The 26,320-nt window shown below is 42.5% G+C and overlaps 1 protein-coding gene across 5 annotated transcripts in view; it reads right to left on the minus strand.

The window, feature by feature from the left end:
• Positions 1-324: 324 nt before the first annotated feature.
• Positions 325-26,320, minus strand: part of WLS (Wnt ligand secretion mediator) — a 105,940-nt gene continuing 79,944 nt past the window's right edge. For 3 of the 5 annotated variants that reach the window (XM_060089945.1, XM_060089948.1, XM_060089944.1), the window contains exons 8-13: positions 25,980-26,043; positions 23,694-23,837; positions 22,370-22,453; positions 17,054-17,207; positions 1,551-1,715; positions 1,179-1,268 (exon numbers count right to left, since the gene is read on the minus strand). In XM_060089945.1, coding sequence (XP_059945928.1) covers positions 1,564-1,715; positions 17,054-17,207; positions 22,370-22,453; positions 23,694-23,837; positions 25,980-26,043 — 598 coding nt within the window. In that variant the 3' untranslated portion in view covers positions 1,179-1,268; positions 1,551-1,563. Of the gene's footprint in view, positions 1,269-1,550; positions 1,716-17,053; positions 17,208-22,369; positions 22,454-23,693; positions 23,838-25,979; positions 26,044-26,320 lie in introns of all 5 variants that reach the window. The other 2 variants (XM_060089947.1, XM_060089946.1) reach the window with 1 other exon arrangement.

Genomic DNA, 26,320 nt, shown 5'->3' on the forward strand with positions numbered 1-26,320 from the left:
CAATGGCATAGTTAAAGTACAATGAAACAGGCTATTTGGAGAAGTGGGCATAGGTAGGAGGGTCATAATTTACTTCTAAATCATGTACATTTTCCCCCCACCCTTTCTGTCACACATGCCAGCCTAGGTAGGTTAACCATCCAGTGCAGAAAATGTTACCCTATTTCCAGAAATATATAGCACCCCCAAACACTTTGATTTGATGGCAAAATATTTTAATTTTTCATAGAGCTGTTTCCCCCTACCCCATAGACGCAACACGGAAAAGAATCTGCATGCACATGTTCTGGCTGAGCATGAGGACGAGGTGTGCATATACATATATGCATATACATACAGGTTTATTTAAATGATTGGATCTACACTTTCGGAGGCTGTTTGAAGCATCTTATCAAAAGAAAACACATTTTAAGCAAGAGGTTAAAAAAGCTTTTCAGACCCAGAGGCCATTTAATACAATAAATCCTACTTGGGTAGTTTAGCAAACATTTTTTAAAACCCACATCCAACAGACTGGTTAGTACTGGATATACAGATTTGGTTTCAAAGCTGAAATGCCCCTGGTGTAACAGACCTTCTCATGAAATTCAGTTATTTTATATTATGCCGTAAAAAATAAGGGCACATATCTATTGACAACTTAAATATTAACTCGATAGGCTACTTGGTGATATAAATAGGGAAAAAAAAAGTGGTCATGGACTAAGAGGCAAGAAGACTATGACACCAGCCCATCTTGACAGCAAAGAATGTTAAACTCTATCCTAGAATCTAAAACTGGAAAAAAAAAGAATCAAATATTCCACTCCATATAGACCCCATCTGGCCCAAACCATCCCCCAAGGAGGGCACCCCCAACACACGAGGTTGACTAACCACCTGTTACAGCTGTTACTATGTCACTAATTAACAATGATCACAGAACATGTGTCATACCAGAGGGTTTGTTATCATACACAATGCATTAGTGGCTGCAGGAATCTTCCTCCAAGAGTTACCATCAGAAGGCAAGCTGACAAACATCCACACTGCTGGTCCAAGTAAACCACAGCTAAGAGACAGAGCATTCATTTGCACGTGGAGCTCTCTGGCACGCTCCCCACTCTAGTTAGAGGGGCTGGGGTGTGGGGGACAGTCCCAGCCGGGTGCTGCAGCCTCCTACTCCTGGGCCTCCTTGCGGGTCAACTTGTAGATCTCGGTGGGTCCGTCCACGTGGGTGATAGTGGTGGTGAGCTGGAGTTCTTCCCCACTGTGGACACCCAGATCGCCTGAAACAGGGTTTTTGGTGTTAGATGTGATCAAGGAGGAAGGAGAAAGCTGGGATTCGTCTCAGTAACAACCGCCCAACGCCAGAGCTCTTTCACATTCTGAGCTTAGAGAAAAAACCAGGGCACAGACTCCTAAAACTAGGGCTGACTCCCACCCTTTGCACTTGGACTTGCCAGTAATTTCTTAGCATTTCTGTCTCCCAGAGAAGACATTTTAAGGATAGATGAGTCAGCTTACTGCCTACGTTATTCATAATATTATTAACATTTAATAGAGCTTACTTTGTGCCTGACGCTATTCTTGATGCTTTATACGTGATGGTTGAAATTTGTCAAATGCGTCTTCTGCGTCTATTGACACGACCATGCAGTTTTTGCCGTATTTAATCCTCACGAGAGCCCTCCGAGGCAGGAACTCTGGTCTTGCCAGCTTTACAGGTGAGGAAGCTGGGAGGGGGGTCAGGAAGAGGAGCAGACACACGATGGAGCCGGGAACTAGGCCAAGGAAGGTAGGTCTGACTCCAAAATCACGTACACATTCGCTGTGAATAATTTACAAAGCAGCTACGGCCATGTGAAGGTAAAGAAGACCTGCCTATATTTACCAACAGATTGGACAGGGCACTATGTGTAATGCCTTTAGGAATAATTAGGGGTTTTCTCCTCCAGGAAAAAAGCATAAGAAATGTGCTCTGAATTTTCTGTTGCCCCCAGGATTCTACACAACACCAGTGTTCTGGAGTCATCACCAGTGGACAAAGGTATTCCTCTGCTAAAATGGAATAATGTGGCCTCTTCTCAACTAGCAGGAGAAAAATAAGTTTCTGTGTTAAACCCTTAAAGTCTGCTACCTGCTGTAAGACCATCAAGTGAATATATAGTTGGCAAAGGGAAAACGAAAAACACCAAGACCAAATGGTTCTCAGTTAGACTGTATGTGGGGTGCACATGTACAGGCATATTTGCAGAGAGGGGTGCTGGAGAACAAAAGGTTAAGGTTATGTCTGGGATTTTTTTTTTACTTACATTGTACACATATGATTTCATAGCTTCTGGAATTGAAATCTTTCCTACTTCAAAGCATGGAATTAAACACACAAGCACTGTTTTCAATTGAGATTCCATACTATTACTTAGAAGAAAGCTCTGGCCCAACTAATATCTTGTCACTAGTTTACGAATTGCTAGGCATCCATTAATCTGATGGCCTTAGGACCCTAGGGGTCACCCAACTCACTGGTCCTGCAGGCTGCTTGGCTGGTGCCCTTCATGTGTGCCACGGCATATTCATTTTTCACTGTAGACCCTCAGCAGCTGTGCAACTAAATCAGTCTTATGAAATGCTGGAATTGTAGCCCTCTACCCAGGAGAATCTTTAGTCCCAGAAGCAGGGTCATTAGCTGTTGCAGAAACTGTTAATAGCAGTTTGGGGCTGTTCTAGCAAGTGTCCAATCCAAGGACAGGGGGCAGAGCAGGTACCAAAGGGGTATCAGCCCAGACTCCAGTGCTACGGCCCTTGGCATGCACCAGTAGGGTGGAAAGGCTGCTTAAAGGCTTTACACAGAGCTGCCTGGGGCCACGAGTAATTATACAATGAGCAAGTTTTCCCAGGTCACTAACTTACATTCTCGCTGCTGCAACTTCTAGTCCACTCCTCAGTCAAGAACGGGCTTAAACCTCAAATTTCTTGGTCAAAGCTAATTCTAGATTTGCATATCTGGGTGAGCCAACCAAAACTTCAAAGCCAATTTCATGATCTGCATGTCTGAGAGTCATCAAAATTTCAAAGAGAGTCCTGAGCACCCCAGTAGACTCATTAGTACCTCCAAGTGTTTACCTAAGGAATCCCTTTCACTAAAGACTTCATAGAAATAGATACTAGATTGTAATTCTACTCAGATTTTGAACCGAAGGCACCAATTATTTAAGCTTAAATGTGATTCCAATTAGCAGGTCCTGGAAAATATGTATGACCATTACAGATCACATCATGTGAAAAAACAGCCAAAATTACTTGGGCTTTTTAATTTTAACAGGTACCTATATTATAGTGCTTGTCCTATGTCTGACTCCATTCTAAACACTTTACAAATGTTTATGCATTTAATCCTCATTACCAGCCCTTTGAGAGAGGTACTATTTCATCATTTCCATTCTTTTGAAGAAGAAACTGAGGCATAGAGAGGTCAAGTAGCTTTCCCAAGACCCAAGTTGATAAATAGTGATGTGGGGTTGAAACCGGAGCAATGAGGCTCCTCAACCTTAGGTTATGCTGACTCTGTGTAAATATTCAAGTTTCCAACACCCATTGAGACTGCCGGTGAAGTACTAATCCACATACAATATGTTACTGTCATAGACATATACATACAGTAATTTGGATGAACTGTTCAGCATATTAATTTTGCATTTGCATCTGATGAAAGGAAGTTTATAGCACACAACATCAGGGCACTGATAGTAAGGAGAGCTATTATTTATGAGTATTTACCATATGCACTTTTAGGGGCTTAGCATGCCCTGTATTTCCTAATAAGATGTGAAGACACCAAGGCTCAAATAGGCAATGAATTTCTCTAATGTGACCAGGCTTGCTCCCAGCAGAGCCGGAATGAGCACCTGGATTAATGGGACCCTGGCTAGGAAAATCCATGATTCATGTGTGGTTTCATTGTACCTTGAAGACCAACATTTTCCCCTTAGGGAATGGATGGGAAAATGAGAGTGACATAGCAGGAGTAGGGATCCTGGCATTTGTCTCCAAACTCCACAGACTTCCTCTTCTGCCAAGGTCTCACTCCACCTGCTACCCTCCCTCTCTCAGCTTCTGCTGCTCACTGCACAAACATGTTCAAAGTCTCTTCTCTTCCAAGACAACAAAACAAAACAAAACAAACCCTTCTGAAAATGTGATATGTTTCTTATTAGGGGGTAGGGGCAGAATAAATGGAAAAGAATAAATTATGAAAGGAAAAGAATTCTTCAGTTTGCAGTAAGTCTCTCTTCCTAGTTATGATGTCAGTTCATCACAGCTAATTAACAATAAGATGAAGCCTTGGGCTTCCCTGGTGGCATAGTGGTTGAGAGTCCACCTGCCGATGCAGGGGACGTGGGTTTGTGCCCCGGTCCGGGAAGATCCCACATGCCACGGAGCAGCTGGGCCCGTGAGCCATGGCCGCTGAGCCTGCGCGTCCGGACCCTGTGCTCCACAGCGGGAGAGGCCACAGCAGTGAGAGGCCCACGTACCACAAAAAAAAGAAAAAAAGAAAAAAGATGAAGCCTTGTTTCTAACCATTGTGAAATGAGACCAATCTCTGCCATGGGATTTAATCTCAGAGGACTATCAATAGATCCACATCTATGGTATGACATCCACAGATATGCAGCTGCTGCTTGATTTTAACTGCTGGAATGCATACTGGGGATGCAGAAAGCTACATAAACTGCACTCTAATGATATAATGATGAGCACAGCTTCCTAAGACTGGCAGCATTTTAACGACAATTATTTGTGTAAATGTGGCTACTTTAGTCAAAGAAGGGAAACTTCTAATTTAATTCCAAGGTTGTTTCACAGAATTTGGGAGAGATCCACATTCTTCTAATATTAGTAAGGGCTACCTAATTCTGTCCTCACAACCACTAAGGCAAATCAGTACCTCATTACTCAGATGTGGAAGCCAGAAAACTCTCATACTATGAGTTGGTATTTATTTCTTGAGGTCATACACAGTATATATTGGAGCCAGGATTCCAAACCATCTGTGTCTACCTCCAAAGCTTATGTTCTTTCTATAACACTCCTGACTTTTATGTGGAAATTTTTCCAGTCCCACAACAAACCTCTTCCCATTTTCACCTTCAACGCTAAGCTCAAATGATAACTCTCTGTAATGATGTCCCTGGTTCAATGGCAAAATGAGAAAATCAAGGAGTGTATTGTTTGTAAAGCTAAATTATTTCCACGCCAAGGACTGTTGTTTACAATTATATCCTTTCTACATTTTGGGTGTTAACAAAATACTGGATGGTGGGTTTTCTAAATCTTTAAAAAAAAATTTTTTTTAAAGAATGTAAGTCACCAGCACAGTATCTGCTATGTAGTAAGTGATCATTAAAAACACCCACCAATACTTCCTCACCTGGGCCGGTCCAGCTCCTCCCTGCTCTGCTCTACACGGCTCTATCTAGCCCAGCACCGCAGCACTGGAATTCCCCACTGGGGTTTAGGGACAAACACTCAGCTAGAAAACAGGTGTGCTGGGCTTCCCTGGTGACGCAGTGGTTGAGAGTCCGCCTGCCAATACAGGGGACACGGGTTCGGGCCCCAGTCCAGGAAGATCCCACATGCCGCAGAGCGGCTAGGCCCGTGACCCATGGCCGCTGAGCCTGTGCATCTGGAGCCTGTGCTCCACAACGGGAGAGGCCACAACAGTGAGAGGCCCACGTACCGCAAAAAAAAAAAAAAAAAAAAAGTGCTTTTGGGATGACTCAGCCTTTGTGATCCCTTCTGGGGGATAAGGCAGAGTGGCCTTGGTAGGAAGGGTTCAGGGATCTCTCAATCCCTTTCAACGATCAAGGTGGTTTATACCAGGCTTGAAGTGAGCCATTTTCCATCTACCTCCATGGTGCCTCCAGACACTCAGTGCCAGGCACCTCTAAGGAGGGGAACAATAAATCCTAGACATTTTGCAAGAAATCTTAGCATCGTAGCTTGAATTGTACCTCCCTGCCAATCCATTTGTTGAAGTCCTCATTCCCAGTACTTCAGAATGTGACTGTATTTGGATACAGGGTCTTTAAAGAGGTGATTAAGTTAAAATGAAGTCATTAGGGTGAGCCCTAATCCAATATAACCATAATTTCTCCTTCTGAGAAAAAAAGAGATGAGGATACAGACATGCACACAGGAAAGACCATGTGAAGACAGGCTATCAAGACCCACTTCAGAATCTAAGCCCAGTCCTAGAGGGAAGACCGATTCCATCGCTGCTCACAGACATCAAGGGGAAGCCAGCCTGGCCATGGGTAGGTGCGTGTCACTTAACACACAAGCAGGGGAAAGATCGCAACAAAAGGCGGCCACTGTCAAAGCCTCATGACTCAAACCAAACATTTACTGAGGCAACAAAAGCCAAAGCCACCTTTCCTGTGAAACAAGCAGCAGGAGACCTCAGAAGCCTCCAGAAGCAAAACTGACACTGAACGGTAGCTACTAAGACACAGGGCCTGGGGTTGCTGCTGTGGCTTCCAGCAGAAAGAATGTGTCAGACAGAAGACATTTAGTGGGAATAGAAATAGAAAGGAACCTGTTGGCACTTAGAGTGTCTCCTGTTCCCTCTGTCATAGTCATCCAGTCAGGAATTCCATTTCTCACTTTTTTTTCTAAAACCTTCTGAAAAGAATTTTATAAATGAAATAACACAAAAACGAAAGCTAGTATCAAGAACTGACTTCATAAGCAACTCCAACTTTTTTTCCCTACATGAACTGGTGACTGAGGGGATCTGGACAGTGTGTCCTGTGTGCAGGGCATCAATGGTGTACCCCTGAGAGATGAAGCCTTTGCTCCGGGATAAGGGTTAACATCAGCCTGTGTTGCAGTTCATTTCTGCCTGGGAAGACATCCAGAATGATTCGCAGACTGATTATGGAAACAGGTAAAAGGAAAAGCTTTAATGTAAAGGCATCAGGAGCACGGCAGAAAATGTGAATGGTCCTTGAAAGAGAAGGTCTAAAGTATCTTTGCTAAATTAAAGGAAAAAAAGTATATGTGTATCTATATATATGTATACACATATATACACATAAGATGATTATATGTAAACAGATACATATGTATACATTGATAGTCTCATTATATATATTTTTAACACATTAAAAACTCTTCAGTTTTATTAATTAAGGTATATTAAGTACACACATAGTCTAAATAAAGCCTTTCAAAATCCACCGTATGATCCTCAATCAAAATACAGATTACAAGCATTCAAAAACATTCCTGTTCTTCTCATATAAGAATCTGAGAATTGGGATCTCTATGGTTTATAAAACTAAGGGTAATCGTTTAGTAAACATGGACGTAAATTAATTTTGTGACCATATATATATAGACTGATTTGAATGTGTTTATACCAACACTGCAGCCAGCTATGGTGGATCAACCGACAGTTAGGAACCTGGAGCACTGCACCCCTGCGGCACCAATGAGCCGCTGACAACATGAAAACATTCTGGCTTGGACACCCTGGCTGGAGTTGTCCTGCCACGTCCCATGTTTCAGGAGGCAGAGTAGGAAGTCTTGTCTCCTAGATCAGACTGCTAGCTCTGTGACAGCAAGCATGTGTCTTTGTCACTCATCCTCTCAAATCCAGCACAGTGTGAAGCACTGAGGCACTCACTGGTTCATTTTTAAGGCTCATTTTCCAAGCCACACAATAAACAGAATTATGTGAGAGAAAATGTTCTTTGGAAACTGACCCTTTCTCAAACCTGCTGCCCGCTTTGTTTCTCTCTGTCCATTCCTTGACCAAAAGGGAGAAGCAAAAGTCTGTGCTCTCTGCTTTCATTTCCTTCCTATCCACTCCACACACACACACACACACACACACACACACATATTTCTCAGCATCTCTCTCCATCTCCCAAACAAAACAACACTTTTCAATGGTTCTTTCTCTTTCCTTAGCCCCTCTGGCCTCTGCCGCATCAGAAACTGCTTGCCAAGTTCCTGGAAATGAGCTTTCTCCAGAGCTCCACTCAGGATCCATCTCACGAAGGCAAGAAGAGCCACATACCTAGGATTCATTCTCCATAGCAAGAGATCCAAATTCTTGGCTCTGGACCTTAAAAGCTAGAGTGGGGAGGGAGTCCAAGCCATTTAAAAATAAAACTTTCCGCAAGAAAGGAAAAGGAGCATGGGAAAGCTGAGGAAGGAGGAGGAATGCCATCCAGAGAGCCGGAGAATTTAAAAATACAGTGTAGGGCAGTGTGGGAAGATGAGGAGTTTGCATCTCCCCACAACATGGGCACCGGCAGGATGCTGGTGGGGTACCTCGAAGCCCAAGGTGACAGGACGAATCCCCGAGCGAACTGGTAGGACATGGGGGGACTGAGGAGGTAGGAGAAGTGGAGGCCAGACAGGACCAGTGCCCTTGAGGGGTGGCTGAGAGGGGGAAGGGGTTCACCCCTGGAGGCTTGGATCAGGGGGAGCACACCCAGTGCATCCCCTGCCCAATCGTCCAGAGAAGTCTGCCTGACTCTCGGGCCAGGTCCTACACCCTCAGAGGCCCACTCCAGGCTGCGTGGGTCCTGGGGGCATAGGACGGAGACGGGGAGGACCACTCCAGGCTGCGTGGGTCCTGGGGGCATAGGACGGAGACGGGGAGGAGATCAGGAGAGGCGGGCAGGAGGGGGCCTCCAGGACCAGAGTAGTGGGAGAGGAACAGAGGGCGCTGGCCCCACCCACTCGAGCCCGGGAAACCCACTGAGCTCCCAGGTGGGGTCCCCAGTGCTCTGAGACCAGAGGCGGGAGGCATGCCTGGGCCCCTTCTGTTCCACTTAGCCTAAGCCCCACCCTCAACACCCCCAGGGCCTTTTCCAGTCCTGTGGGTCCTAAGCATAGGGCCCACCCACTGCCCAAACCCCACCCCTGCTTAGGCCCCATGGAAAACTTCCCTAACATGGGAAAGGAAATAGTCACCCAAGTCCAAGAAGCACAGAGAGTCCCATCCAGGATAAACCCCAAGAGAAACACATCAAACCACATATTAATCAAACTAACAAAAATTAAATTCAAAGAAAAAATATTAAAAGCAGCAACGGAAAAACAAAAAATAACATACAAAGGAAATCTCATAAGGTTATCAGCTGGCTTTTCAGCAGAAACTCTGCAGGCCATAAGGGAGTGGCAGGATATACTTTAAGGGATGAAAGAGAAAAACCTACAACCAAGATTACTCTACCCAGCAAGGATCTCATTCAGATTCAATGGAGCAATCAAAAGCTTTTCAGACAAGCCAAAGCTAAGAGAATTCAGCACCACCAAACCAGCTTTACAACAAATGCTAAAGAAACTTCTCTAGGCAGGAAACACAAGAGAAGAAAAAGACCCACAAAAACAAACACAGAACAATTAAGAAAATGGTAATAGGAACATACATATCAATAATAACCTTGAACATAAATGGATTAAATGTCCCAACCAAAAGACATAGACTGGCTAAATGGATACAAAAACAAGACCCATATAATGCCTGTCTACAAGAGACCCACTTCAGACCTACGGACACATACAGACTGAAAGTGAAGGGATGGAAAAAGATATTCCATGCTAATGGAAATCACAAGAAAGCTGGAGTAGCAATATGCATATCAGATAAAATAGACTTTAAAATAAAGACTGTTACAAGAGATAAGGAAGGACACTACATAATGATCAAGGGATCAATCCAAGAAGAAGATATAACAATTATAAATGTTTTGGCACCTAAAATAGGGTGCATAAATCCACCTCAAGACATAAGGCCAATGCTAACAACCATGAAAGGGGAAATCGACAGTAACACAATAATAGTAGGGGACTTTAACACCCCACTTAAACCAATGGACAGATCATCCAAACAGAAAAGAAGGAAACACAAGCTTTAGATGACACAATAGACCAGATAGATTTAATTGATATTTATAGAACATTCCACCCTAAAGTTGCAGAATACACTTCTCAACTAGACACAGACCATTCTCCAGGATAGATCACCTCTTGGGTCACAAATCAAGCCTCGGTAAATTTAAGAAAATTGAAATTATCAAGCATCTTTTCTGACCACAATGCTATGAGACTGGAAATCAATTACAGGAAAAAACCTGTAAAAACCACAAATACATGGAGGCTAAACAGTGAGCTACTAAATAACCAAGAGATCACTGAGGAAATCAAAGAAGAAATAAAAAAAATACACAGAAACATGATGACCCAAAACCTATGGAACACAAAAGCAGTTCTAAGAGGGAAGTTTATAGCAATTCAATCTCACCTCAAGAAACAAGAAAAATCTCAAATAAACAATCTAACCCTAGACCTAAAGCAATTAGAGAAAGAAGAACAAAAATACCCCAAAGTTAGCAGAAGGAAAGAAATCATAAAGATCAGATCAGAAATAAATGAAAAAGAAATGAAGGAAACGATAGCAAACATCAATAAAACTAAAAGCTGGTTCTTTGAGAAGATAAAGAAAATTGATAAACCCTTAGCCAGACTCATCAAGAAAAAAGGGGAGAGGACGCAAATCAATAAAATTAGAAATGAAAATGGAGAAATCACAACTGACACCACAGAAGTACAAAGAATAATAAGACACTACTACAAACTATGTGCCAATAAAATGGACAACCACGAAGAAATGGACAAATTCTTGGAAAGGTACAACTTTCCAAGACTGAACCAGGAAGAATTAGAAAATATAAACGGACCTATTACAAGTAATGAAATTGAAACTGTAATTAAAACTCTTCCAACAAACAAAAGTCCAGGACCAGATGGCTTCACAGGCGAATTCTATCAAACATTTAGAGAAGAGCTAAAACTGATTCTTCTCAAACTCTTCCAAAAAGTACAGGGGGAGGAACACTCCCAAATTCATTCTACAAAGTGACCATCACCCTGATACCAAAAGCAGAAAAAGATATTACAAAAAAAGAAAATTATAGTCCAATATCACTGATGAAAATAGACGCAAAAATCCTGAACAAAATACTAGCAAACAGAAGCCAACAACACATTAAAAGGGTCATACACCATGATCAAGTGGGATTTATCCCAGGGATGCAAGGATTCTTCAATATATGCAAATCAATCTATGTGATACACCATATTAACAAATTGAAGAATAAAAACCATATGATCATCTCAATAGATGCAGAGAAAGCTTTTGACAAAATTCAACACAGATTTATGATAAAAACTCTCCAGAAAATGGGCACAGAGGGAACCTGCCTCAACATAATAAAGGCCACATATTACAAACCCACAGCAAACATCATACTCAGTGGTGAAACACTGAAAGCATTTCTATTAAGATCCGGAACAAGACAAAGATGTCCACTCTCACCACTCTTATTCAACATAGTTTTGGAAGACCTAGCCACAGCAATCAGAGAAGAAAAAGAAATAAAAGGAATAAAAATGGGAAAAGAAGAAATAAAACTGTCACTGTTTGCAGATGACATGATACTATACATAGAAAATCCTAAAGATGCCACCAGAAAACTACTAGAGCTAATCAATGAATTTGGTAAGGTTGCAGGATACAAAATTAATGCACAGAAATCTCTGGTATTCCTATACACTAACAACAAAAAATCAGAAAGAGAAATTAAGGAAACAATCCCATTTACCATCGCAACAAAAAGAATAAAATACCTAGGAATAAACCTGCCTAAGGAGGCGAAGACTTGTACTCAGAAAACTATAAAACACTGATGAAAGAAATCAAAGATGACATAAACAGATGGAGGAATACACCATGTTCTTGGATTGGAAGAATCAATATTGTCAAAATGACTCTACTACCCAAAGCAATCTACAGATTCAATGCAATCCCTATCAAATTACCAATGGCATTCTTCAGAGAATTAGAAAAAATTTGACAGTTTGTATGGAAACACAAAAGACCCCAAATATCCAAAGCAATCTTGAGAAAGAAAAACGGAGCTGGAGGAATCAGGCTCCCTGAATTCAAACTATACTACAAAGCTACAGTAATCAAGACAGTATGGTACTGGCACAAAAACAGAAATATAGATCAATGGTACAGGATAGAAAGCCTAGAGATAAATCCATGCACATATGGCCACCAAATTTACGACAAGGGAGGCAAGAACATACAATGGAGAAAAGGCAGCCTCTTCAATAAGTGGTGCTGGGAAAACTGGACAGCTACATTTAAAAGAATGAAATTAGAACACTCCCTAACACCATACACAAAAATAAACTCCAAATGGATTAAAGACCTAAATGTAAGACCAGACACTATAAAACTCTTAGAGGAAAACATAGGAAAAACACTCTTTGACATAAACCACAGCAAGATCTTTTTTCACCCACCTCCTAGAGTAATGAAAATAAAAACAAAAATAAACAAACAGAAACTAATTAAACGTAAAAGCTTTTGCACAGCAAAGGAAACCATAAACAAAATGAAAAGCCAACCCTCAGAATGGGAGAAAATATTTGCAAATGAAACAATGGACGAAGGATCAGTCTCCAAAACATACAAACAGCACATGGAGCTCAATATCAAAAAAACAAACAATCCTATTTAAAAATGCATGGAAGACCTAAATAGACATTTCACCAAAGAAGACATACAGATGGCCAAGAGGCAAATGAAAAGATGCTCAACATCACTAATTATTAGAGAAATGCAAATCCAAACTACAATGAGTTATCACCTCACACTGGTCATAATGGCCATCATCAAAAAATCTAGAAACAGTAAATGCTGGAAAGGGTGTAGTGTAAAGGGAACCCTCCTGCACTGTTGGTGCGAATGTAAATTGATACAGCCACTACAGAGAACAGTATGGAGGTTCCTCAAAAAACTTAAAGTAGAACTACCATATGACCCAGCAATCCCACTACTGGGCATATACCCTGAGAAAACCATATTTCAAAGAGAGACATGTACCACAGTGTTCATTGCAGCACTATTTACAATAGCTAGGACATGGAAGCAACCTAAATGTCCATCGACAGATGAATGGATAAAGAAGATGTGGCACATATATACAATGGAATATTACTCAGCCATAAAAAGGAACGAAACTGAGTTATTTGTAGTGAGGTAGATGGACCTAGAGTCTGTCATACAGAGTGAAGTAAGTCAGAAAGAGAAAAACAAATACCATATGCTAACACATCTATATGGAATCTGAAAACAACAACAACAACAAAATGGTACTGATGCACCTCGTGGCAGGGCAGTAACAAAGACGTAGACATAGAGAATGGACTTGAGGACACGGAGGGCAGGGGGTAGCCTTGGCGAAGTGAGAGTAGCATGGACATATATACACTACCAAATGTAAAATGGTTAGCTAGTGGGAAGCAGCAGCATAGCACAGGGAGAGCAGCTCTATGCTTTGTGATGACCTAGAGGGGTGGGATAGGGAGGGTGGGAGGGAGGCCCAAGACAGAGGGTATATGGGGATGTATGTATGCACGTGGCTGATTCACTCTGTTGTGCGACAGAGGCTAGCACAGTATTGTGAAGCAGTTATACTCCAATAAAGATATATTTTAAAAAATACAGTGTATCCCTCTGAGAGTTCATTTTCTAGGTTTCCATGTAATATTCCAAATTAGCTTTTTCCAAGGAGCTTCAAAATCTTGACAAACGCTCCATAATTCCTACGATACATTGTGTTATCTGGCAGCGGATGAAGAGATAAAAAGGGAAGAGAGCAGAGAAGGAAAATGATCGGAGAACCCAACTTGGAAGAGCCCTTTCCAAATGCACAGGGCACAGCACCAGCCAGGTAAGTTAAGGGCACAACAAGCTGCTAGGGGCTTACAGGCTTCTGCAAAGTCACAGTGGGTCATGTCACTGCAGGGCTGCTAAATCGTGTGACTAAAAATTGTGTTTATGATCAGAACAGGGTCCCAAAGGAGCCTGCCTGCTAGATTGTTTGAATGTTTTTCAACAAGGGCCCTATTGGCATTTTGGGCAGGATAACTCTTTACTATAAGGGACTGTTTTGCTCCTTGTAGGACATTTAGCATCCCTAGAATCTGGTCACTAAATGCCAGTGGCATGTCCAGGTCATAAATGACAATCCAGTACAGCCATAGACATTTCCAAACACCTCTTTGCAAGGGATTCAGTGGATATGACCTCCTGTTGAGAATAGCTTTTGAGCTTTCTGTGAAATTACAGATCTGTGTGTTGTGTAGACTTCAAAAACAACAACAAATCTGTTGGGGAACAAACCAAGTTCTATTCTCAACGGCAAGGTTCGAAGCCTAGGAGGGTGGCTGCTGTGCTGAGTAAGACGTCCTCATGGGAGCGGCCTAACACTTGGCTAGCAGCTCAAGCATCTGACCCCACAGGGTGGCAGGCAGTCATCCTGCCTCTGCAGACCTGGCTACAGCTCTGGCCTCCCATGTGCCTGAAAGTGCTGGGCTTGGGCGAATTCTCACCAGTGTTTAGAAATCCCTTACGTGTGACGGAATCACCCTCTGGGCTGACACTTTATGAAAGGAGGTGATCTTCTGCCCCTTCCTTGCTAACGGGAACGAAGAGAACCATAGAATTTTACGGTCCCAAAAGATTTTAAGAGATCACGTATAGGTGGGAGAAGTGGTGCACAGAGAGGGAAGCAGTTCGCCACCAGTCACACAGCAAAAACAACCAGAATAGTTTACGTCCATAAAGTGCTGTAACATGCAGTCAGTACTCAATAACTGTTACCCGCTAGGATTATTATTCCAACATCCCAGGAAGTCCAGCCATTGCTTTAGGTAGTATTTCCCTGGAAGGCAAGAACTCCACCTACTAGGTTCCTGCTTAATACTCTCAAGTCAAGGACAAGTCCATATGGTTTCTGTCAAAGTCCAAGAGGATGGCCATGAAATGAAATCAAGATTCTTGTTCACAAGCCCAGAATCCCTTCCTTTGGCATTATGGAGGGCCACTAAGAGACTACATGCTCCCATTACCATACATATAGTAAAACACAGAGTGCTAGCAGTGGAAAGGAAGCTGAAGGCTACCTGGCTCACAAACTTTGCAGAAGGGAAGTCAATCAAACCAAGAGTTGGGCAGGTGGATAGGTGAGCCAAAGGTCTTTATTCTTGCCCAGGACCCATAGTCAGAGATGGACTTGATAGTGTGACAGGAAGTCATGGATTAGAAAGGAAGAGAGGCCTGGCGTCTAGGATGCTTTTGTACAGAAGAGGCAGGTGTAATACTGGGGACAGATGGTGGCTGAGACCATTCCACGACCCTATGCCCTCCTCTCCCTGCTCCATCCCTCATGTCATCTCAAGATGACCTATCTCAAGATCACTGGCCCATCTGTGAAATAAGAAAGCTTATCTAGAACTCTTATTATTATATATTTCTAAAGCATTAATGCACTCAACATTTTCAAAGCACCCTTAAGAACCGATCCTGGCCCTTAAGGAGTTAAGTGTTCCAGCAGGAGAGAGAAGGCACAGGCAAACTCATCTACTACACCTACACAGTGAGTGTCATGTGAAAAGTGTAGTAATGTTCCCCCAGGCCTGCTCTTCAGAACACTAGTTCCAGAAGATACCATGCCTGGAAAAAGGGTTCCAGTGGTTAAGACTCTGTGCTCCCAATGCAGGGGGCCCGGGTTTGATCCCTGGTCAGGGAACTAGATCCCACATGCCACAACTAGGAGCCCACATGCCACAACTAAAGATCCCGTATACCACAACTACAGATCCGTGTGCCGCAATTAAGACCCAGCGCAGCCAAATAAATAAATAAATAATTTTAAAAAATAATAATTTGGAAGTGCTGTTACCTCCACCCATTTTAGAAGACACAGTACAAGTTAATGTGCTAAAGGCATTCTTGCAGTAAAATCATATTAATGCTGATTAAAAACCCAATGATTCTCAAATTCATTTGACTACTAAAGCCTACCAACATCCCATGGCAAAAATATTCTATTGAATATAATTTGCCGGACTCCAACTGGGGTGATCAGGAATGGGTCTGAAGGAGGAGAAAACATTTTGAATGGACCCAAAAGACGAGTAGGGTTTTATCAGGCCCAGATGGAGGGGGGATATGAATCCATCGACTCAGCAGACACTTGCTGAGCACTTCCTATGAGCAAGGCCAACCCTTGGTGCCACACAGACATGCAGACCTTAAAGCCCCGATCTCTGCTTCAGGGCAGAGTGAAGGGCACTGGCTCTGATTTGACAAAAAGCATCTTTTGTTTGGGGAATAGGAGGCACATGGTCAGGGTAAAGCAGGCATGAAAAAGGGAAGAAAGAATAAAGGTGGAGCCAAAGAATGTAGGCCTAAGTATGCAAAGAAAAAGGAGCTCTCAGATGTGTTGTTTACCAGGTCACCTCTTCCATGTTAACAGCACTGGCCCAGGCAGTAATGTTCATTTCCCTCTGCCATGGCTGGTAGAGAAACCCCAGGCAAGCCTCTCCCTTCTCTGGGTCTTAGTTTCCTCATCTATAAAATGACTAGACTGACTAAGTTCTCCAAGGCTCCTTGCAGCAGCACCAAAGACAGCACATACTAGCACTTAAGGGGAGGAAGGCTATGGGGACAGGAGAATAGCTACTGGTTTGGATGTGTCAACAGGCTTGCAGGAAAATGAGCAGGGGAAAAACGAAGCTAGCTCCACTTCCACTCAGGGCCCAGTCCCCATCCACCTGATATCTCAGATTGTGGTTCTCAAACTAGAAGAATAAATGTAGCACACTTTCCAATAGTCAATTTTGTTCAAAAAATTGAGGAAAGTAAATTTAATTTTTGTACTAAGACTGGGAGGTATTGTAGACTAGAATGCAATATTCCCAATGTATTTTAAAGATTTTTTTAAAATGAGGACTTAATAGAAATACCTGCCCTATGCTGGTGCTTTGTCTTATGGCCCCAGAGTCCCTGGAGGTGTTCATTCACACTTGGAGGGAACATTCGACTGGGGAACCCAGAGCCTTTGCTATCTAAGTCTTGTAGAGACAGAAGCCTACTTATCCTGATTAAAGCTATGCCAAAGAGGCTGGAACTCACCATTGGACTGGTCTTCCCCATAGTTCTTATGGGATGGTGCATACAAGAACATCAAAGCAAAGACATACAGGTTCCACATGCCATAGATGCCTGTAAAAAAGGCACTGTTCACTTGGACCGTGACGCCGCCCCACTTCCAATGGCCTTCAGTCACCTACAGGATAAAGGAGTGACATTCAATTGGAACCAAGAAGAAACAACTCCAACATAGGAACCAACTAACACAAACACCAAGTCTCTTCCATATATGTGAAAGTAAAGGGCCATGTAAGATTCCATCTTTTAATCTGAATCATACTAGTATGAATTAATGTTAATTGAGGGTTTACTATGTGTCAGGCACAAAGTCAGTGGTTCTCATCTTGGCTGCACATCAGCATCACCTGGGTAGTGTCTCTTCCTAAAACAGCAGCACAGCATTATCTCTAATTTAATGAAACGGCATTTGAGTCTTAACGCTTATCTACAATTATAGTTCCTCCTCTGCTACCTGTCTTCCCAGCTGGATGTAAACTCCCTGCAGGCAGAGACCAGTTCTGGTTTGTTTTCTGCCGTATCTTCAGCACCTGATATACCACAGGGTTGGTTAAATAAACAAATGGGTCCTCGGAGTGAGTAGTTTTCCTGAGTGGGGCAGTATGGAGAAGCAGAAGGACACAGGCTTGAAGTGTTTCTAAGGAAACACCCCCCTGCATGCCTGGTACACAATGGCGCTCTACAGAGAGATATTTGTTGAATCAATACGGGCAAAAGCACAGGGATGAGTGCAAGAATGCCGGCACAAATACAGGGAGGTAGAAAGGGTGTATAGAAAGAGTCACTTTTAGGAAGTATCTAAGAAGTAAAAAGAAAACATTGCAGTCCATAGTAAACCATAATAATTACACTTAAAAGGAGTAGTCAATAACCTAATGAGTAGTCAATAGGTCAAATCATTTAAATAGTACTCTCTACTCTATTCCTTTATTATCACTTAAAACAAATTGTTAACGTAGATATTAACAAAGCTAAGACTTTTAGAAATAATAACAAGAATAATGATAGTTAACGTTTATTCAGTGCTAATGATGGGTCAGGCACTATACTAAGAACTGTATGTTGAAGATATCATCTAGTCTTAATAACAATTCTGTGAGGAAGGCAGGTAATATCTCCACTCAACTGATGGTAAACTGTGACACAGAGTATCTTGCCCAAGATTGCTCAGCCAGAAAGTTGTGGCTCTGACCCACCAAAAAGGTGGGTGTTCCTAACCATTATACAACACAAGAGTAGGAATATTATCTTAAATAGGATGAGTCTCTTAGTTAGAGAGACTAAGAGGCAACTATTGGGTCAAATTTCCTTTGAAATTCACTTAATTGAGCACAATGCACATATTTACACAGTATGTGTCTGTGTGTGTGTATATATATATATATATATATACACACACACACACATACACAGGTTTTTATATTCAAATCTGTAATTATATGAACTATGTATCCCAGATGTAGTAATGTTTGGTATATAACAAACTAGATATATATGCAAAATACAGTTTTACAGTAGAAACACTGAAATGAGATGCTTATACTCTGAGGGATGCACTGGAACCAGGACTGGCTGAGGAAACAGTAGATTCATGCCCCCATCCCATGCTTGCTTTAGGACACCTGCACTTGTTTAAAATGCAGTTGCAGAATTACCCATACTATTTGATTTGTAATCTCTAAATGCATTACTTCCTGCTGAGGGCAAGGAGTTGAATTTGCATAAACAGACTGTATACATAATGTCACTCTACTGTTTGGAGACCCCATTGTGCTTTCCCCATTTCTCTCTCAATTACTCATGCCTGAGACATCCTGAGCTCAGAGTACATTCCCACCAATATGTACCACAATGAGCAGCCTCAACAGAGCAGGCCTTGTAAATCCAAAATCTTATTAATGGCAAGTCAAAGAGGTGACAGTCACCCCCTTTAAACTTCCAGAGAGAAAAATCAGGTAGCCCCAACCAAAAAAAAAAAAAAAGAAAAGAAAAGAATCTCCCCTCTGCCTGAAGTCTTATTTCTAAAAGTCCCCGTTTTTCCTGATTTCACTTTTGAACAATTTACTTTTGTGTGAAACCACCCAATTATACCCCTGTAGCCAAGTGAAGGTCAAATCCCTTTACACCCAGTAGTCTTGACAACCAACATTCCACTTTACGACGAGGTTTCCAAATCCCAGACACAGGCTCTCTTACTGGAAACATTTCCTCTGTAAGTAACAGAATGAAGTGATCACATACAAAAAAAGAACTGGGGAAGGCTCTCTGGGAGTTTGCTGCATGTGGCTCGACCTAAATGTCAGGCACCTGGAATCCCCTTAGTGAAGGTCAGTGACCGTCTTTCTTACATTGCACTTCTGTTCCCTACTGCCTGCCATCCCTAAATGGAATGCTTCTTTCTTTTCCAGAGGGAAGGGGCTAAAATACCAGACTGTGACGTGCCATCACTTGGTTGCTATGACTGAGGCCATTTAAATGGCAGGCATTAAAAGACTGCACCTCAGTACCCAACTACAAAGCCTCAAGGTCACTGCATTCCACAGCTTCCGTCGGCCTTTCATTCCTGGCCTCAGAGCTTCAATATCCTGGCGAGATCCCCTCGCATTATATTTCACGGAGCTTAAATGCAAGCTCTCCCAGCAAGCCTGAGAGTATAATGGGAGTTTTAATACATTCCTTTTACCTAAGGCTGGGATCTATTTCAGAAAGTTACCCAATAGGTTTTCTTTCAGGTGAGCTCATTGCTGAGACATTCCAAAATGACATTAAAAAATAAATCCTCTGATGATTATATTAATACAGTACCTCGGACACTGACAGTTATGCCTGAAAACGTCTTAGATATCTATAAATAAACCTTAAAAAAAAATAACCCAGCAGGAGGACTGTAAAGAACTAATGGAATCCAAAAGACCTCATCGCTACCCCCTTAGAGTTGAAATCCACTCCAGGCCAACTGTCGCAGCAGATATAAAAAGCCAGCCACAGGCTGCAGCCGTGTTAGAAAATACTGGGCAGTAGAATATTAATCTTTTTCTCCGAAGAAAAGCCACAAACTCTGCGACTTGGAAGGTTGGCCTCCTTTGCCTCAGAAAGGTGTACTAACGAAACATGTACAAGATTAAATTTGGGCAACATGTAGCCAGCTTAAAGATCAGCCAAAAATCCCTCTTGCCTTCAGATGGGAGAGACGCTCTGCAGAAACAAGAGAGTAAGTGGGATGTGATGGGGCCATGGGGGAATGACTTCAGCTTTCTAAAGTAGCAGAAGCACGTGTTAGGAGCAAAGGGGTCCTTTCTTTCTGCCTCCCTGAGAACGTATCTTGCTATTACCTTTTATTCCTCAGCCCATCTTCCTCAAGGTTCTGTTTCTCCAAAGAGTGTGTGTCCTGCTCTCGCAGCCTTGCAGAATTGGCTGTATTAAGTGTCACAGTGCATTACTGAGGGTCTGGAGGACTGGAAAGCATTTGGGGCACATGAGGGAATCAGCCAAGGGATAAGTCTGGCCTCAGACACCCTTGTTTGAGCCTCAGCTGGTTGAATAAAAAACTCATTCAGAATCTGAAATATTTTTACTGCATTTGGAGTGGAGGGTGAAGTTGCCAAGGTTTTATAAACAAACAGTCTGATACAAACACAGCACTGTTATAGGTCAAAGCAGAGGTGGTGAACAGAACCTCTGAAGATGTGTATGTATATTTGTTTTATTTTTTTCTATTCACATCAGCCTTCAGCAGCATCACTAACACTGCTCAGTGGGCGTAGCCAACAGGGCTCTAGGGATTAGAGGTACCCTTGGGTATCCCTGGATAGAATTCAAGGGGTCCATGAACTAGAGCGGGAAAAAATTATGTCTTTATTTTCACCAGTCTCTAACTGAAAGTTACCATTTCTTTCAATTATGAATGTAAAAAACAAATCCCCATAATATTAGCAATACCTGTAATTTTGTCACCAATAGAAATCATATTTTCATATCAATTACACTTATATATCTGAAATCTCTGTAATATGTATAACGGCAAATATATATCGCCTATCTATCTATCTATGTATCTATATGATTCCCTTTGAAATCCAAAGTATTTTGTTCATTTAAAAACATTCAAAGAAGAGGCCTTTCGATGTTTGGAAGGCCATGGCCTTCACCTAAGGTTACTTAAGGGGTCCAGGACACAAAAAAGCTTAGGAGCCCCTCTCCTAAAAGGAAGCTTGCTAGCAGAATGGGGCAAGTCTTGTCCTAAGGCTCTATCTGTACTACTAACATTCTCACTTTTAATCAAATATAGGGATGACAGAGCAGCTGGCAAAGAAAATCAAAAGACTGGATTCTGGTGCCTAACTCACTGTATGTCCTTTGGCACAACACTCACCCTGCTGCTATTCATAAGAGCACAGCTACTCACGCTCACAGCTTGCCAGGCCCTCTGCAAATCACTTTGCAAGCATTACTTCATATGATCCTTACAGCCGCCTTCTTCAGGTGGTGCTATTATTATATCCATTTTATGGATAAGAAAATTAAACCTTAGAAGTGTTCAGTAATCCATCCATAGTCCCACCCAGTTGGAAAACAGCATAAATGAGAAATGTCTCTAAGGCCATTAGACTTCATATTCTAGCAAACTGGATTAGCAATTCCTATCCTACTTACACATCAGATTTTTGTGAAGCTCAAAAGCATGATAGGTACGGAATATGTGTGATTTAAACAGTACTTTCCACTTTCCAAAGCAAGTTACCAATATTTAAAAATCATTATCATTACCATTGTTGAGATTTTCAAGTAGAGCAAAATGTTGAGCTTTGGAAGTAACCAGCAGAAAGATAAAGCTCTATTAAGGGGAATTTTGAATTACATTTCGTGTTTAAGTGGCAATATAATTGTTACAAAGAATGGCTAATGGACTGTAAAAGGATCTATGTTAATGCTAGATAAAGATCAAATCAAATTAATACTTGCTTGTTGGTGGTCTGCTACCGGGCTTGAAAAGTTATTCTCTTAAGTAAATGAAACAAGTGCCCTTCAGTCTAGCTGCAGCCTTTTAATTTATTTAGCAACTTTTCCCTCCTACCAGGCTGTACTGAAAGAAAAATTCAGTCTACCTCTGGCCAGGTGATAACAAGTCCCAGATTAGAGCAGCCTAAAAGCAATGGCTTGATCAGCTGCCCAGCACAACAGCCTCTCTGCTCCTTTCACAGTAGCTCTATAGAATTTTCTGTGCAAAGCAGAGGCACCATTTCAGGACATTCTCATCCTGCCCTCTGAGGGTCAACTTACCTGACTAACGATGAAGAAGATGACAGTCATGGCAGCACAAGCCAAGGTGATAAGCATGAGGAACTTGAACCTGAAAATCAGCCCCTATTAGGAAAGAGAGAAAGAGCAGTTTAGCATTCTACCAGCTACCACCAATCCTTTTCTCAATATATAAATCTATCAAAAGCTAATTTTAAAGAAATCGGTAAAACCAAATCCCTAAGAGTAACAGTAAAATAATCTCACAAAGTAACAATTCTCCTGCAGAAGTGAATATGGCTGGAAAAATGTACTGGGCCCAATATTTCCAACGTTCTTATCTGTCATGAAACAGTGATACCAGAGCCTGGGAAATTATATTCACAGCACGTCATGAGGCTGCTAATTTCCCTGCTAAGCTAGTTATGCTTCTCTGCAAGGGTTCAAAGTTACCAAATCCAAGTTTTCTGCGGTTGTAATAAAACTCTGCTCCAGTGAACAAAGAGAAATGTGCATATTAATCAGCATGAAGTGGATTTGGTTGAATTTTCTAATGTGTCACTCCAGCTCTAGACACAGGCAAAGCTTCTGAAAGTGCCCCTGCTTTCCTGAGAGGATTTGAGGGAACCTGTGTTTCAGGGAGAGACGTCTCTTATTCAGGGGCTCTTATTTCCGCTGCATATAAAAACGCTGTGGTTCTGCAGTTTCTGTTTCTCTTTGCACAAAGGAATTAGGCCCATGTCTCCAAGGACAGCCACTTAGGCATGAGCCTAAGGGATCCTTGAAAAATTAAGAATGTGTTGCCTGCATTAGAGATGCGAGGCTGTCGTGTGTTTCTCTCGAATAGGGACATGATCTATAAACAGAGTGAGCACCTGCTGGACATTTTAGGGGAAAGTTGGTTAATTGAAATCTGGAAATCAGATCACCTGGGCTGAACCCAACTCTCAAGGCTGATTCTCAGCAAGAGAACTTTAAATAAAGCCTCACTCCAAGCCAGATCCCAATTCTACCATAGTCAGGTCTCCTATCTAGCACACACCCACATTCCATTCCAAAGCTGAAGAACCCGCTGAGCAAGTTTACTCCTTATTGGGGATAGAAAGACATTTATACCACAGAAAACTCCAAGATCTAGATAAGCCAGAAAGTTAGATGCCTCTCAGAGTAGGATTTAGCCTCTTATTTTGCCTAGAGGTTCTACATTACATGAGAATCTCTCACTGTGTATTTGAAATAAAGGCTTCCATCTCGCCTACATCTCCAGGTGTAGTGGGGTGTGTGTGTGTGTGTGTGTGTGTGTGTGTTCACAACAAGCAGAAGACAGTGGGCACCAGTTCCTGAATGAGCCCAGAGATGTGCTCACCTCATAGTGCAGCCGCCGGACTTTGCTCATGGCTGACAGGCTGGACTGCTTCCCGCTGATGTTCCGAAACACCTGAAAGACCATGAAGCACAGAAACAGGAAGTAGAGGCAGAGGCAGATGCCAGCCACAATGATGAAGGCCATCTGATGGCGTCCAGTCAAGGAAATGGCCAGCTCATCACCAAGGACTCAAGTACTTCTCTCCCCATCTCTGTGGGCAATGCTCTTTGTCTCCAAATATTTAGGCAGTTCTCAGGAGGATAAAAATCTTAAAACCTGGCATTCTAATATCAACAATAGAGAGGTTTTCTGACACAAAAGTACCAGTGAGGAATGTTCCAAATTGCTTTCTAAGCTGAGTAAGAAGAGGAATGGAGCCTTGCTTTTAGAAATGCAGACTCTAGGGTCCACCCTAGACCTACTGAATCAGAATCTGCCTTTTAACAAGGTCCCAAGGAGTGTCAAATGCACAGTAAATTTGAAAAGCACTAAAATATTGGATATTGGTTGTAAAATATCGATCAAGTGGAAAGTTGCATTAAAATCACCACAAGAGTTAAAATACAGGTGCCTAGGTCTCACCGCAGATCTACAGAATCAGATTTTCCAAGGGCTGGGAAACCAAGTACAACAATGTTTGGGAACCATTGGGCTAGTCCCTGGATTTTTTTTTTTTTTTTTTTTTTTTTTTTTTTTTGCGGTATGCGGGTCTCTCACTGTTGTGGCCTCTCCCATTGCGGAGCACAGGCTCCGGACGCGCAGGCTCAGCGGCCATGGCTCACGGGCCCAGCCGCTCCGCGGCACGTGGGATCTTTCCAGACTGGGGCACGAACCCACGTCCCCTGCATCGGCAGGCGGACTCTCAACCACTGCGCCACCAGGGAAGCCCCTAGTCCCTGGATTTTTATAAGGAGATTGAGATACCCTGGAATCTGGAGGGGATGGAGTGGGGCTGGGTGCAATAGCAGCAGCTGCTGCTACAAGGGATACTGGGCCTGAGACTGCAGGTCTTCAAGTAAAACCAGGGATGAAGTTCTGTCGCAACCTTCTCTCACCACGAGAAAAATCTTGTCAAATGGAACGGGGAGCAGAAGAACGCATGGCTAAAGTGGGAGCTGAGGGTGGGAGCAATATACTCTGAGGCCGATCTTCAAAGCTTAATCTGAGAACCAACCAGGTTTGGGGTAGAGTGAGCTGGCTTCGGAGGCAGGTGACCAGACTCCAACTTTTTTCTGCTACAACTCCATGCCAAGTTGCATATTTTAAAAAATTTTAACAAGTGTGAACTCAGCATTTATATTTCATTAAATAATATATTGAACGCAGTTTCTCTTTCTTTCCTAAAATCAATGGTACCCTTGGATGAAGAGAAAAGAGTTGTTTGCTGCAAGACTTGACAATTTATTTGCCTCCTTAGACCTCTATCACATCTACAGAATAAAGGGGTTGAGGCAGACTTAACATTATAAATATTCTTGGTGTTGTGCAGCTCACATTTGAGGGGGCGCGGAGCGGAAAGGGGGAGCTCAACTCTCTTGTCTTTAAAGCAATGATATTATTGATCATGGCCAAACAAAGCATATTCACCAGCACAGGACAAGATATTATCTATCAAGAAAGAATACAACTCAAGCCCCCTCTCCAGAGGACAGTCTGTTTCTCCTGAAGCACTTAACATATTGTTGAGGAAGATAAAATATTTAAATCCAGCATCCTAAAAGGGATAAGCTAAGACTGTCGCTTCTGCTTCATAAAGATGACTCAGACACTTTAGGCCAACCAACCAGAAGCCTGGGTGACTCCTCTGGAACTAATCCCCTTAGCCTTATCTCCACTTGGTCTTGGAAATGAATAGCAGCAGCATGGGATGCCAGCACACCAAAGTCACTGTAAGAAGCCTTGCACACAGACGACTTCAGAAACAGGCTCTCCCACAGGGGCCCAGAGATGAACCTCCGTGGCTCCAGGGAAAAGCTAGTCATGCTTCAGTCTGCAGTGAACAAGTGTATAATAGATCATTTAGACAGGCAGCAGTAAGACCAGCTACTCTGATTCTTCTGCCATGGGGATGTGCTGCTATCTCTCATTTGGCCTGCTATCACCCAGGCTTGAAAGCAAGCATTAATTCTCCTCATTATTTGCCTTAATTGTGCTGTTATCATTGGTCTGAAGATCAAAGCCCTGGCTGAGCACATACGGAGAGCATCAGTGGGACTTAGAAAATGATCTTGGGGACCAGGCGGCTATGGGACGAAATAAAACCCTGAGCCCATCAAGAAAGGATACAGCCAGCTCTGTTCCAACATCTGTAGTCCAGATACTGTAGAAGGGATTCGTGAGTTGTACCCCTCTACAAAGAGAAACGAGATGGAAAGGCAAGAAACAATTAATACAGAGGCAAAGGGGAACTTTCCTCCTTACATACCCTCAGCTTTTCAGCCAGAGGGGCGGAGACTGTATTTAGACTAAGTCACAGAGGACTTAAAAGAGAAAACGGAGTTTGAAGAATACAATCAGCTCAAATATTTTGTAGCTATAAAGAGCTCTGTCTCTGATTTAATCCCAGTGCTTATCTGAGGATGTGACCATGTCCCGTGCTTTCATCCTACAGGCTCCCGACCACCCCC

Source organism: Mesoplodon densirostris, chromosome 2, assembly GCF_025265405.1.
Source record: "Mesoplodon densirostris isolate mMesDen1 chromosome 2, mMesDen1 primary haplotype, whole genome shotgun sequence".
In the NCBI taxonomy this organism is placed as follows: Eukaryota; Metazoa; Chordata; class Mammalia; order Artiodactyla; family Ziphiidae; genus Mesoplodon; species Mesoplodon densirostris.